The sequence below is a fragment of the Oncorhynchus tshawytscha genome, linkage group LG03 (assembly GCF_018296145.1).
Source record: "Oncorhynchus tshawytscha isolate Ot180627B linkage group LG03, Otsh_v2.0, whole genome shotgun sequence".
In the NCBI taxonomy this organism is placed as follows: domain Eukaryota; kingdom Metazoa; phylum Chordata; class Actinopteri; order Salmoniformes; family Salmonidae; genus Oncorhynchus; species Oncorhynchus tshawytscha.
This window is the reverse complement of record NC_056431.1, coordinates 3,305,781-3,320,133: the sequence shown is the minus strand read 5'-3', so window position 1 is coordinate 3,320,133 and position 14,353 is coordinate 3,305,781. Positions and strand designations below refer to the sequence as shown.

Sequence of the window (14,353 nt, the reverse complement as noted above, 5' to 3'; positions counted from 1 at the left end):
GGCCAGAGGAGGGGGGTACACCATCAACCTACAACACAACCGTCCATTGATTACCATCCGGAACAAACACAAACATTCATCCATCTATGTACAGACTACTGATGTTAGCAACTGGCATGGGTTGTTCACAGTTTGACTGACACCTGTATGTAGAGCGTCTGCAGGCCTCTTACCTCCCTCGTGGTGGGTCATTTTGAACTAGGTGGGGAGCGGCAGACATTCCTCTGGGCTGGTCTGGAAGAAGAGAACGGGCAGCTTCCTCAAGCTGCACCACTCACAGCTAATCCGCTCTGCAGCCTCACCTTCTCCAGAGTGTCCCCCTCAGGACTTGGGTAATAAAGCACTAGCACTAGCACATACTGTTAGGTTGGCTAAATTCCAGTAACTTTTGTAAAATTCCAAGGTTCTCCTGAAAACACAGTTGGAAGATTCCAGAAAACAGGAGGGAATAAGCAGGAGTACTTACAATGACCAGCTGGGTCAGCATCCTGTGAAGAGTCCCTATTCTCACACTATTACAGTCTAACTTGTAGCGAAAGATCCTGTGTTTTTTCCTGTGTTGAATCATCAGGTATTTGGTCTCCAAACTGTACTTCACTTGCCAACACCACCTGATTCCTCCTCAACTGGTCATTTATATTCAGCTGCTTCCTTTTCCAGCTAGATGTCAGGAACAGTATGTTTCTCAAGGGTAAACTTTACGATCCTGAACACACAAAAAGTAAGAGGGGACTTAGTCACAACAGCCGGCAAAAACAACTGAAGAACCCTATCTTGGTGAATACAAAAACACCCAGTAATGTAATTTTCTGCCAAGCAAAACAACCCACAAGGTTAACTTGAGAGAGCCAATCAAGTTGAGTTCTCAAAGACATTGTGACAGACTCAATAAAGCCAGAGTCCATGTTCTTTATAAGTCACTATCCTAAGGTGGTGTGTATCACAGCTCAGGATAAGACCCAGATGCAGACCGTTCGAAATAACTAGTTTATTTACAAAACAGGCTGCAGGCAAACGACAGGTCCAGGGCAGGCAGAGGTCAGTAATCCAGAGCAGAGTCAGAGAGATACAGAACGGCAGCCAGGCTCAGGGTTAGGGTCAGGGTCAGGCTCAGGGTCAGGGCAGGCAGAGGTCAGTAATCCAGAGCAGAGTCAGAGAGGTACAGAACGGCAGACAGGCTCAGGGTCAGGGTCAGTGTCAGGCTCAGGGTCAGGGTCAGGGTCAGGCTCAGGGTCAGGCTCAGGGTCAGGGCAGGCAGAGGTCAGTAATCCAGAGCAGAGTCAGAGAGGTACAGAACGGCAGACAGGCTCAGGGTCAGGGTCAGGCTCAGGCTCAGGGTCAGGGCAGGCAGAGGTCAGTAATCCAGAGCAGAGTCAGAGAGGTACAGAACAGCAGACAGGGTCAGGGTCAGGGTCAGGGTCAGGGTCAGGGTCAGGGGTCAGGCTCAGGCTCAGGGTCAGGGTCAGGCTCAGGCTCAGGGTCAGGGTCAGGGCAGGCAGAGGTCAGTAAGGCCAGAGCAGAATCAGAGAGGTCAGTAATCCAGAGCAGAGTCAGGCTCAGCCAGGCTCAGGGGGTCAGGGTCAGGGTCAGGGTCAGGGTCAGGCTCAGGCTCAGGGTCAGGGTCAGTGTCAGGCTCAGGGTCAGGCAGAGGTCAGTAATCCAGAGCAGAGTCAGAGAGGTCAGGGTCAGGCTCAGGGTCAGGGGCTCAGGGTCAGGGCAGGCAGAGGTCAGTAATCAGGCCAGAGCAGAGTCAGAGAGGTACAGAACGGCAGACAGGCTCAGGGTCAGGGTCAGGCTCAGGGTCAGGGCAGGCAGAGGTCAGTAATCCAGAGCAGAGTCAGAAAGGTACAGAACGGCAGACAGGGTCAGGGTCAGGGTCAGGCTCAGGGTCAGGCTCAGGCTCAGGGTCAGGCTCAGGGTCAGGGCAGGCAGAGGTCAGTAATCCAGAGCAGAGTCAGAGAGGTACAGAACGGCAGACAGGTTCAGAATGTTCAAAACTGGGAAAACTAGAAAACAGGGACTAGAGTGAAAACAGGAGTACAGGAACACTGCTGGTAGGCTTGACTAGATAAGACGAACTGGCAACAGACAAACAGAAAACACAGGTATAAATACACAGGGGATAAACGGGGAAGATGGGCGACACCTGGAGGGGGGTGGAGACAAGCACAAAGACAGGTGAAACAGATCAGGGTGTGACAGTGTGGGTTTTTCCTTAAGTTTGTCATTTTAGGACCCTGTTTTAGTTGCTTTGCCAACTTTCAGTGTCTTTCATGGGTGTCTTTCAGTACCCGTTTGAAACCCATTCTCTTTTAGTTTGGGTGTTTAAGTGCCTCCTTTCCGAATGTTATTGTGTTACAGCGTTAAAATGGATTACATTTAGATGTTGTGTCACTGGCCTACACACAATACCCAATAATGACAAAGTGGAATGATTATTTATAGAAATGTTGACAAATGAATTAAAAATTAAAAGTTGAAATGTCTTGAGTCAGTAAGTATTTATCTCCTTTGTTATGGCCAGCCTAAATACGTTCAGGAGTAAAAATGTGCTTAACAGGTCATATTAAGTTGCATGGAATCTGTGTGCAATAATAGTGCTTGACATGATTTTTGAATGACTACCTCATCTCTGTACTCCACACATACGATGATCTGTAAGGACGGGGGAATAATGGGACATTGTCTGATTGTCATATTTTGCTGATGATTGTTAAACTGTAAAAAAAAAAAGCCAATAATTATATTGTAAAAAAAAAATAAGGTCCCTCAGTCGAGCAATGAATTTCAAACACACATTCAACTACAAAGAGGTTTTCTAATGCCTTGCAAAGAATGTCACCGAGTGGTAGATGGGTAAAAATAAAAAAGCAGACATTGAATATCCCTGTGAGCAAGAAGTTATTAATTACACTTTGAATGGTGTATCAATACACCCAGTCACTACAAAGATACAGGTGTTCTTCCTGACTCAGTTGCCGGAGAGGAAGGAAACTGCTCAGGGATTTCACCATGAGGCCAATGGTGACTTTAAAACAGTTACAGAGTTTAATGTCTGTGATAGGAGAAAACTGAGGATGGATGGATCGTGACTGACGCTGTCTATTCTGTCTTACACGTGCGGGACAAATTACAGGCCAAATACAACAAATGTGACAAACAGAGATACAGAGTGGGAAAGCCAGTGTTTATTCACAACAGTAAGACTTAGTTATAAAATGACTTATTTGACATATAGAAAAGCAAAATGACATACAGAAAAGTATCCATTTCTGCTTCTCCTTGTCCTGTCCTCCTTCACTTCTTGGCAGCAACCTTCTGGGTGTGGAGCTGGTAGATCTGTTCACAGGCGATGGAGAGGCCCACAACCAGAGAGACAAACTCCTCGAAGCTCACCTTCCCATCACCATTCTGGTCCAGATCCTTCATGATCTTGTCTATGGCAGCTGGGTCCTTCTGGGACTGAGAGGGAAGGAGAGATGAAGGAGATGAAGAGAGTAAGTGTGAGTGAGTGTGAGTGAGAGAAATCCCGAGTGGCGTAGCTGGCTAAGGCACTCCATCTCAGTGCTAGATGCGTCACTACAGACACCCCCGAGGGCGACGCACAATTGGCCCAGCGTTGTCCAGGTTTGGCCAGTGTAGGCTATCATTGCAAGTAAGAATTTGAAAGGTGGACAAGAAATACAGGGAAAGTATAGAGGGACAGTGAGATAAAAACAGAGAGAGAGAGAGAGGGATATCTATGGTACCTTCAGGAAGCTGGCCAGTTCTGTCTGCATCAGGTCTTTCAGCTCCTTCTTGCTCAGTGTGTTACAGTCACCGTCCTTGTCGGCATAGCGATGGAACACCGTGATCAGGGACTCCATGGAACTCTCCAACTGAGACGGCATGGCTGCAGAGAAGGATACACTGAGGAGGGGAGAGAGGAAGGGGAGATGGGAGGGGAGAGAGGGAGGTGGAGATGGGAGGGGGAGATGGGAGGGGAGAGGGAGCGGGGAGATGAGAGGGAGGTGGAGATGGGAGGGGAGAGAGGGAGGAGGGGAGGGGAGATAGAGGGAGATGAGAGGGGAGATAGAGGGAGGGGGAGATGGTGGGGTGATAGAGGGAGATGAGAGGGGAGATAGAGGGAGGTGAGAGGGGAGGGGTGATAGAGGGAGATGAGAGGGGAGGGGAGATAAAGGGAGGGGTAGATGAGAGGGGAGGGGAGATAGAGGGAGGGGAGATGGAGAGGAGGGGAGATAGAGGGAGGGGGAGATGGGAGGGGAGGGGAGGGGAGATAGAGGGAGGAGGGAGATGAGAGGGAGGGGGAGATGGGGGTGATAGAGGGAGATGAGAGGGGAGGGGAGATAGAGGGAGATGAGAGGGGAGGGGTGATAGAGGGAGATGAGAGGGGAGGGGAGATAAAGGGAGGGGTAGATGAGAGGAGGGGATATAGAGGGAGAGGGAGATGGGAGGGGAGATAAAGGGAGGAGGAAATTGAGGGGAGATAGAGGGATGGAGGGGTAGATGAGAGGGGAGGGAGATAGAGGGAGATGAGAGGGGAGGGAGATAGAGGGAGCGGTAGATGAGAGGGGAGGGGAGATAGAGGGAGGGGAAGATGGGAGGGGAGGGGAGATGAGAGGGGAGGGGAGATAAAGGGAGGGGGAGATGGGAGGGGAGATAGAGGGAGGAGGTGTAAGTTACAGTAGCAGATACATACTCAGTACAGTGAATGTCTTGATATCACTAATATGTTGACTAATGGTGAACTATCCCTTTGCAGAAAACAAATGAACAATGCACATTTAGGGAGGATGGGAGTTGGCTTTCTTTGTCTCTGTAAGCAGTCTTTGGCTGGTGTTACTTCCTGGCATTTAAACTGTGATCTTCCACTCCTTTACACATTCCTTCTACCTCAGACCCCTCCTCTTTCTTTTGGTGCCTCCCACATTCTTTGGTAACATCCAACCTCTCTTGCTGTGTAGACTTTCCTTTAACCTCTGTCATAGCTTGACCATGTGACACAAGTGAGTAAGTGTGAAAGTTTGGGGAGTTGGGGATGGAAAGGGGTGTGACAGGAGAGGAAAGGGTTTTGCAACAGTTCAGTGTAGAGAAATCAGGCTGATGATAATTGGTGAGTAATGCCTATAAAATGACATGAACCGACTGAGAAAAACATTTGTAGGTCTAACAGAGTTCTAAAACAAAAACATTGTAGCCTACAAATGAAACATGAAAAGGTTTAGGTATAGATAGATAGACTACAGGGTATAGATAGACTACATTATGTCTTCATCAGTAATAGAATGTCCTCCCTCTATCACCCCACCCCTCCCATCCTGCATAACAAACCATAGAAGAACATATTTTTCAATCAAAGCAAGCGAAGACTAATGAACATTATAGCCTACAAGTTTGCCGGACGAGACAGATCAGTAGCTAGTCACACTTGGAAACAGTTGTTACAGTTGTGTGAGACCTGTTTATTACACTAGATAACCTCCTCTGTTAAACCAAAGACACCAATAGTAATAGTAGGATAGGTGAAGAATGGTTACTTACCAAACAGAGGAGAGATGCTAACAGAACAGGGTGGGGAAGTAGCGTACTGCTGAATATATACCAATGATGCTGAATCTACTGCGCATGAACTGTGGGAAAGATTGTTCAGGAGTTTAAGGAGAACAGGCCACGCCCATCTGATTATGAGTGTGTGTAGCCTATAGGGAGGGAGGGAGGGAGGGAGGGAGGGAGGGAGGGAGGGAGGGAGGGAGGGAGGGAGGGAGGGAGAGGGGGAGGGAGGGAGGGGGTTAGAGTTAAGACTTGATGTCTTTGAGTCCTCATCTTTGAATTCAACATGATAAAATAGACATGGATCACATAGAATGTTTTTCTTATCGCTTTAACACACGCATCTCATTCACAGAAATCTATACCAAAGATGCTGAACAGATGTAGAGAGGGGTGACAAGAGTACACACTAGAATGTTTTGGAAGAATAGATCTATGGATGAAAAAGATGGGAGGAAGTTTCTTGAATGAAATACCATTTTATTCAGTTACATCTTAATACTCCCCAGAGAGAGAACACATTTAGATCAGTTAGAGATTCACTACTGTTGTTTCCTTCATTGCTCATCTCTCCCACTCTGTCCACCACCTCTATCTCATTGTTACAGTATGGTCTTAGCCTCTGTCCACCATCTCTATCTCATTGTTACAGTATGGTCTTATCCTCTGTCCACCATCTCTATCTCATTGTTACAGTATGGTCTTATCCTCTGTCCACCACCTCTATCTCATTGTTACAGTATGGTCTTAGCCTCTGTCCACCATCTCTATCTCATTGTTACAGTATGGTCTTATCCTCTGTCCACCACCTCTATCTCATTGTTACAGTATGGTCTTATCCTCTGTCCACCACCTCTATCTCATTGTTACAGTATGGTCTTATCCTCTGTCCACCACCTCTATCTCATTGTTACAGTATGGTCTTATCCTCTGTCCACCATCTCTATCTCATTGTTACAGTATGGTCTTATCCTCTGTCCACCACCTCTATCTCATTGTTACAGTATGGTCTACGCCTCTGTGTCACGTATACTCTCACTCTGTCCACCACCTCTATCTAATTGTTACAATATGGTCTTAGCCTCTACCTCAGCCCACAGTAGTCTACCACTCCCTGTGTGATTTGAGTCAAGCAGATCAATATCTATTCTATAACACATTTGGCTTGCAACACCATACAGAGAACAGTATATGAGCTACTGTGGAAGAGGCTGGCATGACAATAACCATTAACCATGACAACCATCAATAACCACCTGGCTGTGTATTATATTCGAATGAGCATTGACGAAATGATCGATGATGATATTGGGTGTGTTCAAATCACCAGGAGATCAGTGACAGTGTGTATGTGTGTTTTGTGTGTATGTGTGTGTGTATGTGTGTGCGCGGGCGTGTGTGTGTGTGTGTGTGTGGGGAGGGTTAGATAGGGTGTGTCCCTGTTGTCAAGGTAACAGAGTGCATTCATATGGGTTGTGTTAGTCTGTGCTTGCTGTATCTTGTGGTGGTCCTTGCTCTGCATTCCTTTAGCATGACTCTCTTGCAGGCTGAAACATGCAGAAAAACAGGAAAAGTCACATCAGCCACTCCGGACTCAACTCCTAATGTTGGCATAGCATTGGCTTTGAGACGGTCATGAAGGCGTGCATTTAACTGGCACAAACAGATTCAGATAAAAAGCAACACAATCACCAAAAGGTTGTTCAGTCTCCAAAATGTTGATTGGTAAACTGTAATGCACTATGTACACTTATCACGAGTTGGCTGTATATTGGTCATGTTTGGCACCATCAGTTGAATACATCACAGTAGTCCTCCTGACCAGAAGAAGAAACCTGGGCATAAGTAATAGGCAAAGCATGTGTTCTTCTGACACACGTGATGGATATTCAAAGCTGATGTCCTTTTTCTCCACAGCATCAGAAAAGCACAGCAAGTCACTTATAGTTATGAGAATCAACTCTCCCTAATCTGGGTCTTGTGCTGCATACAAATTAGCGCACGTTAGCAACAACCGTCTCGGTATAGGGACACCGATCCCATAGAGGTTAGAAAAGAAGAAGACATCAGTATCATATCAGATATAGAGTTCAAATGTACTCAATTTTGAGTTTGCATCCCGATATTACACTTTATATATATCACAGTAGACTGAAATTTAACAATACCGTTTGCCATTTAAACACCAGATTTTCTGTGTTTTAATTTGCATTTATTTATTATTAATTATGAATTATTACTCCTGTATGTAACACAATTCATAATGAATAATAAATTAAAATAAATTCAAACACAGAAAAGCTGATGTTTCTATGGCAAACTGTCACGACTTCCGCCTCCTTGTTCGGGCGGTGTTCGGCGGTCGGCGTCGCCGGTCTTCTATCCATCATCGATCCACTTTTCATTTTCCATTTGTTTTGTCTTGTCTTCCCACACACCTGGTTTCAATTCCATCATTACATGCTGTGTATTTAATCCTCTGTTCCCCCCATGTCCTTGTCCGAAATTGTTTATTGTAAGTGCTTGTGCACTTTATTTCTGGTGTGTGACTGGTTTTGTACCCATTGTATTGATTGTTCTGTTTATAGTGATTTTTATTATTAAACTGCACTGTTGTAACACAGTTTTTGCTCTCCTGCGCCTGACTTCTCTGCCGCCAGTACGCACCCCTTTACACATGGCTGGGCTGGGCTGTAGTAGCACATTCACCTCAGTCCATCTACAAACACATAGTCTATTAGCTATGCAATTGTAATGTTATAGCTCTGAAAGGGGGAAATATGAGAAATGATTCACACAAAATTCTAGAACATTACAGACCCGTATCTACAAAGCATCAGAGCAGGAGTGCTGGTCTAAGATTAGGTCCTCCCTGTCCATAAAACATATTCATATTTATTTATGATGCCATCGTGACATCTTTCAAGATAAATCTTTTTAGAAGTAGAGCAGAATCCCCCAACATCATTCTGACAAGTAGGGTTCGTTAGCCTACATTCACCCTTGATATGACACTTCTTGATCATCAGATCTTCAGCATACCTACAGTACCAGTAAAAAGTTTGGACACACCTACTCATTCAAGGGTTTTTCTTTATTTTTACTGTTTTCTACATTGTAGAATAATAGTGAAGACATCAAAACTATGAAATGACACATATGGAATCATGTAGTAACCAAAAAAGTGTTAAACAAATCAAAATCTATTTTATATTTGAGATTCTTCAAAGTAGCCACCCTTTGCCTTGCTGACAGCTTTGCACACTCTTGTCATAGAGCTAAACTATCTTAGTACATGGTGGCTCAGTAGCAAGTATATGCCAGGAAGTGTGTGAACATGTTTCCCTCAAGCATCTCTAGGGGGAACTTTTCCCATAGCAGCACTGAAGCGGCAGGGCTTACCTCGACTTGTCTCTCTTTCTGTTTTGAGTAGCTCAGTAAAAACACAAAAATAAAATTTATGACACTCAATATTTTCAATGGGTTTTAATGACAAATTCCAATTTAACAACAATATAAACAGACCAAAACAAAAATTACCTCAATCAAAAATCTGGGTCTGTAGGCAACCAATTCAAACAAGTGCTGAGTACGTGGGGATGATGTATGGGAGGGGTATTCAACTGAAGGCCCACGGACCAGATCCAGCCAGTTTAACAATTTAGAATGGCCCTCTCATCAATTCTGAACAATAATTTTTAAAAATCTGCACAAAATTGCAGCTAAAATCTGATGCTTTGTGCTGAAAGAGCCCTCGTTCAATATACTCCAATGGGTTGATAATTTTTCCTGTTTTTTCTATGGGTGCAGTAGTAGGCCTTGCATGCTCCGCGTGGGGCCTGGCTAACGTAGAGCTGTTGCAGCAGTCGCTGGTTGGGTTGAGGTTGACATCTTGCTCCGTGGAGGCTGGCAATGTTTTATTGACATCGTTGACATTGGTGGGGCCCGTGCACGGCTGGGGGGCCGGGTAGACTGCTGCAGGTGGTAGATGCAGCAGTCGCTGGTTGGGTTGAGGTTGACATCATTGACATTGGTGGGGTCCGTGCACGGCTGGGGGCCCGGGTAGACTGCTGCAGGTGGTAGATGCAGCAGGTGGTAGATGCAGCAGGTGGTAGATGCAGCAGGTGGTAGATGTTGCAGGTGGTAGATGCAGCAGGTGGTAGATGCATTAGGTGGTAGATGCAGCAGGTGGTAGATGCAGCAGGTGGTAGATGCAGCAGGTGCTAGATGCAGCAGGTGGTAGATGCAGCAGGTGGTAGATGCAGCAGGTGGTAGATGCAGCAGGTGGTAGATGCAGCAGGTGGTAGATGCAGCAGATGGTAGATGTAGCAGGTGGTAGATGCAGCAGGTGGTAGATGCAGCAGGTGGTAGATGCAGCAGGTGCTAGATGCAGCAGGTGCTAGATGCAGCAGGTGGTAGATGCAGCAGGTGGTAGATGCAGCAGGTGCTAGATGCAGCAGGTGGTAGATGCAGCAGGTGGTAGATGCAGCAGGTGGTAGATGCAGCAGGTTGTAGATGCAGCAGGTGGTAGATGCTGCAGGTGGTAGATGCAGCAGGTGGTAGATGCAGCAGGTGGTAGATGCAGCAGGTGGTAGATGCAGCAGGTGCTAGATGTAGAAGGTGGTAGATGTAGAAGGTGGTAGATGCAGCAGGTGGTAGATGCAGCAGGTGCTAGATGCAGCAGGTGGTAGATGCAGCAGGTGCTAGATGCAGCAGGTGGTAGATGCAGCAGGTGGTAGATGCAGCAGGTGCTAGATGCAGCAGTTGCTAGATGCAGCAGGTGCTAGATGCAGCAGTTGGTAGATGCAGCAGGTGGTAGATGCAGCAGGTGGTAGATGCAGCAGTCCCAGGGCCTTTATCCCTTTGTGCTGCTGTGGTTGCAGTTTGTTTTTGCTTGTCGATCGGGATCGAAAAAATCTGATATTATTTTCTGAGATGACATTTTGATTTTGATTGACCTTGACACACGAAGGTTGCTACTGCTAGTGCTAGCCTACAGGAAATGATTTGTCAACGTTCAATCCCATTCATTCAACCTCGCAATAGTGCATTTATTGTCAATGATTGGTTGTACAGTTTGATGTATATATGTTATATATATGTTTTTTCTCTCCTCTACTCCCAATTTCATCGCGGGACAACAGTTTAGAAATAAAATGATTATTGCTGTAAAAGAAGACAATTAAAATAATCTAAAGTGTCTTGTAGCCATCAAAATTCTCAACTTGAGAAAACAATAGCCTATCTTACTGGCACCATTGTCCATATCCCAAATGAGTGTGCTCTGTGCAAATTCACTATTTATCATTGGGTCAATGCCATTTCCTCTTCCAGGTTAGATGGATGTCATAGTTGTTATGACCAGGTTCATAGCTCGTGACAACAAAGGGAGACCACGCTTAACTTAAAAAAGGAATACATTTATTCAACTAAATAACAACAACGACAAACATGTACCAAGCTGTGGACGTCTGTAGGATCAGTAGTGTGTGCAGTGTGTTCATGAGTGGCGACAGGAGAGGGTGTTGTATGGTGAAACCAGACAACAAAAACACTGACGGTGGTGGAAGCTAGCCTGCCAGTCAGGGAAGAGAGAGAGCGTTGGCTGATGTGGCCACCCTTTATAGCCTACAGGCCAACTCTGCCCAGGTGCACCACATCAGCTGACGTTCCTCCCAGCTCTGCCCATTGGCCTTCTGCAACAAGTAGACTACCAAACAGGAGATTCCAGCAGACAGAGTGGGAGGGACGTCACATATTGTGCAATTTGTGTCTCCCCTTTTCATAGGCCAAAATTAGATGCGTGCAGACAAGGTGGTTTTTATATCTGTTTATCAGAGTCAGCTGTAGCCTATAGGTCTATACTACCTTGTCATTTTTGTCATATTATAAAAGATTCTGCTAATGTCTCCAGTCATATAAAGTGTCGTAGAATTGCATGAAATGTGTTTATAAACACAGAAAGAAAGGAGAAGAAAGGTATCTGACATAGCCTATAGCTTAGGCCTCCTCTACGCCAATACAGGGGCAGCCATACATTGACCACTGCAGTCTTTTAACGCAAACAGTGATTGAGTTGTGTTATTAGCCTAAATGATCTAATCTACTCATCACATTAGGAATAGTTGGCTTACTAGGATATTTTACATAAGTCTACAAATGTGATGACAGACAGATGCATGGAATTCTTTATTATTAAGGTGCATTTTATGGTGAACATTAGCTTCCCGAAACTCACACGCTGCCTATAAGAGAGGGGAGAAGGACAGAGAGAGAGAGACCTGATTTAACTCAAACTAAACTGTCCATTGTACAGCAGAGTGGGTGTCCAACTGTAAACCTCCATAACTGAATAGATAAGAGCATATCATGAGAACACCAGTTACAAAACAGAGCTGAGAGCTCTCCATACAGAATGGGGACCATATATAGACAGAGCTGAGAGCTCTCCATACAGAATGGGGACCATATATAGACAGAGCTGAGAGCTCATATATAGACAGAGCTGAGAGCTCTCCATACAGAATGGGGACCATATATAGACAGAGCTGAGAGCTCTCCATACAGAATGGGGCCATATATAAACAGAGCTGAGAGCTCTCCATACAGAATGGGGACCATATATAGACAGAGCTGAGAGCTCTCCATACAGAATGGGGACCATATATAGACAGAGCTGAGAGCTCTCCATACAGAATGGGGACCATATATAGACAGAGCTGAGAGCTCTCCATACAGAATGGGGCCATATATAAACAGAGCTGAGAGCTCTCCATACAGAATGGGGACCATATATAGACAGAGCTGAGAGCTCTCCATACAGAATGGGGACCATATATAGACAGAGCTGAGAGCTCTCCATACAGAATGGGGAATATATATTAACAGAGCTGAGAGCTCTCCATACAGAGTGGGAACCATATATAGACAGAGCTGAGAGCTCTCCATACAGAATGGGGGCCATATATAGACAGAGCTGAGAGCTCTCCATACAGAATGGGGACCATATATAGACAGAGCTGAGAGCTCTCCATACAGAATGGGGACCATATATAGACAGAGCTGAGAGCTCTCCATACAGAGTGGGAACCATATATAGACAGAGCTGAGAGCTCTCCATACAGAATGGGGGCCATATATAGACAGAGCTGAGAGCTCTCCATACAGAATGGGGACCATATATAAACAGAGCTGAGAGCTCTCCATACAGAATGGGGAACATATATAGACAGAGCTGAGAGCTCTCCATACAGAATGGGGACCATATATAGACAGAGCTGAGAGCTCTCCATACAGAATGGGGACCATATATAGACAGAGCTAAGAGCTCTCCATACAGAATGGGGACCATATATTGACAGAGCTGAGAGCTCTCCATACAGAATGGGGACCATATGGGGACCATATATTGACAGAGCTGAGAGCTCTCCATACAGAATGGGGACCATATGGGGACCATATATAGACAGAGCTGAGAGCTCTCCATACAGAATGGGGACCATATGGGGACCATATATAGACAGAGCTGAGAGCTCTCCATACAGAATGGGGACCATATATTGACAGAGCTGAGAGCTCTCCATACAGAATGGGGACCATATGGGGACCATATATTGACAGAGCTGAGAGCTCTCCATACAGAATGGGGACCATATATAGACAGAGCTGAGAGCTCTCCATACAGAATGGGGACCATATGGGGACCATATATAGACAGAGCTGAGAGCTCTCCATACAGAATGGGGACCATATGGGGACCATATATAGACAGAGCTGAGAGCTCTCCATACAGAATGGGGACCATATATAAAAACAGAGCTGAGAGCTCTCCATACAGAATGGGGACCATATATTGACAGAGCTGAGAGCTCTCCATACAGAATGGGGACCATATGGGGACCATATATTGACAGAGCTGAGAGCTCTCCATACAGAATGGGAACCATATATAGACAGAGCTGAGAGCTCTCCATACAGAATGGGGACCATAGCTCTCCATACAGAATGGGGACCACAGAATGGGGACCATATATAGACAGAGCTGAGAGCTCTCCATACAGAGTGGGAACCATATATAGACAGAGCTGAGAGCTCTCCATACAGAGTGGGAACCATATATAGACAGAGCTGAGAGCTCTCCATACAGAATGGGGACCATATATAGACAGAGCTGAGAGCTCTCCATACAGAATGGGGACCATATATAGACAGAACTGAGAGCTCTCCATACAGAATGGGGACCATATATAGACAGAGCTAAGAGCTCTCCATACAGAATGGGGACCATTTATTGACAGAGCTGAGAGCTCTCCATACAGAATGGGGACCATATGGGGACCATATATTGACAGAGCTGAGAGCTCTCCATACAGAATGGGGACCATATGGGGACCATATATAGACAGAGCTGAGAGCTCTCCATACAGAATGGGGACCATATATTGACAGAGCTGAGAGCTCTCCATACAGAATGGGGACCATATGGGGACCATATATTGACAGAGCTGAGAGCTCTCCATACAGAATGGGGACCATATGGGGACCATATATAGACAGAGCTGAGAGCTCTCCATACAGAATGGGGACCATATGGGGACCATATATAGACAGAGCTGAGAGCTCTCCATACAGAATGGGGACCATATGGGGACCATATATAGACAGAGCTGAGAGCTCTCCATACAGAATGGGGACCATATATAAACAGAGCAGAGAGCTCTCCATACAGAATGGGGACCATATATTGACAGAGCTGAGAGCTCTCCATACAGAATGGGGACCATATGGGGACCATATAAGACAG

The 14,353-nt window shown here is 45.8% G+C and overlaps 1 protein-coding gene across 1 annotated transcript; it reads right to left on the bottom strand.

Moving 5' to 3' along the window:
- Positions 1 to 3,168: 3,168 nt before the first annotated feature.
- LOC121841141 (protein S100-A1-like) lies at positions 3,169 to 5,685 on the bottom strand. The gene is made up of 3 exons (XM_042307599.1): positions 5,542 to 5,685; positions 3,750 to 3,909; positions 3,169 to 3,462 (listed from the first exon to the last, which is right to left on the bottom strand). The coding sequence occupies exons 2-3, from the start codon at positions 3,888 to 3,890 to the stop codon at positions 3,298 to 3,300; spliced, it is 306 nt and encodes a 101-aa protein (XP_042163533.1). The 5' UTR covers positions 3,891 to 3,909; positions 5,542 to 5,685; the 3' UTR covers positions 3,169 to 3,297.
- Positions 5,686 to 14,353: the final 8,668 nt, after the last annotated feature.

Excerpts from the sequence above, each read along its gene's own strand:
- LOC121841141 (XM_042307599.1), bottom strand. The coding sequence starts at position 3,890 with ATGCCGTCTCAGTTGGAGAGTTCCATGGAGTCCCTGATCACGGTGTTC. Across the intron at positions 3,463-3,749 it reads AACTGGCCAGCTTCCTGAAG|TCCCAGAAGGACCCAGCTGC; the intron begins GTACCATAGATA and ends CTTCCCTCTCAG.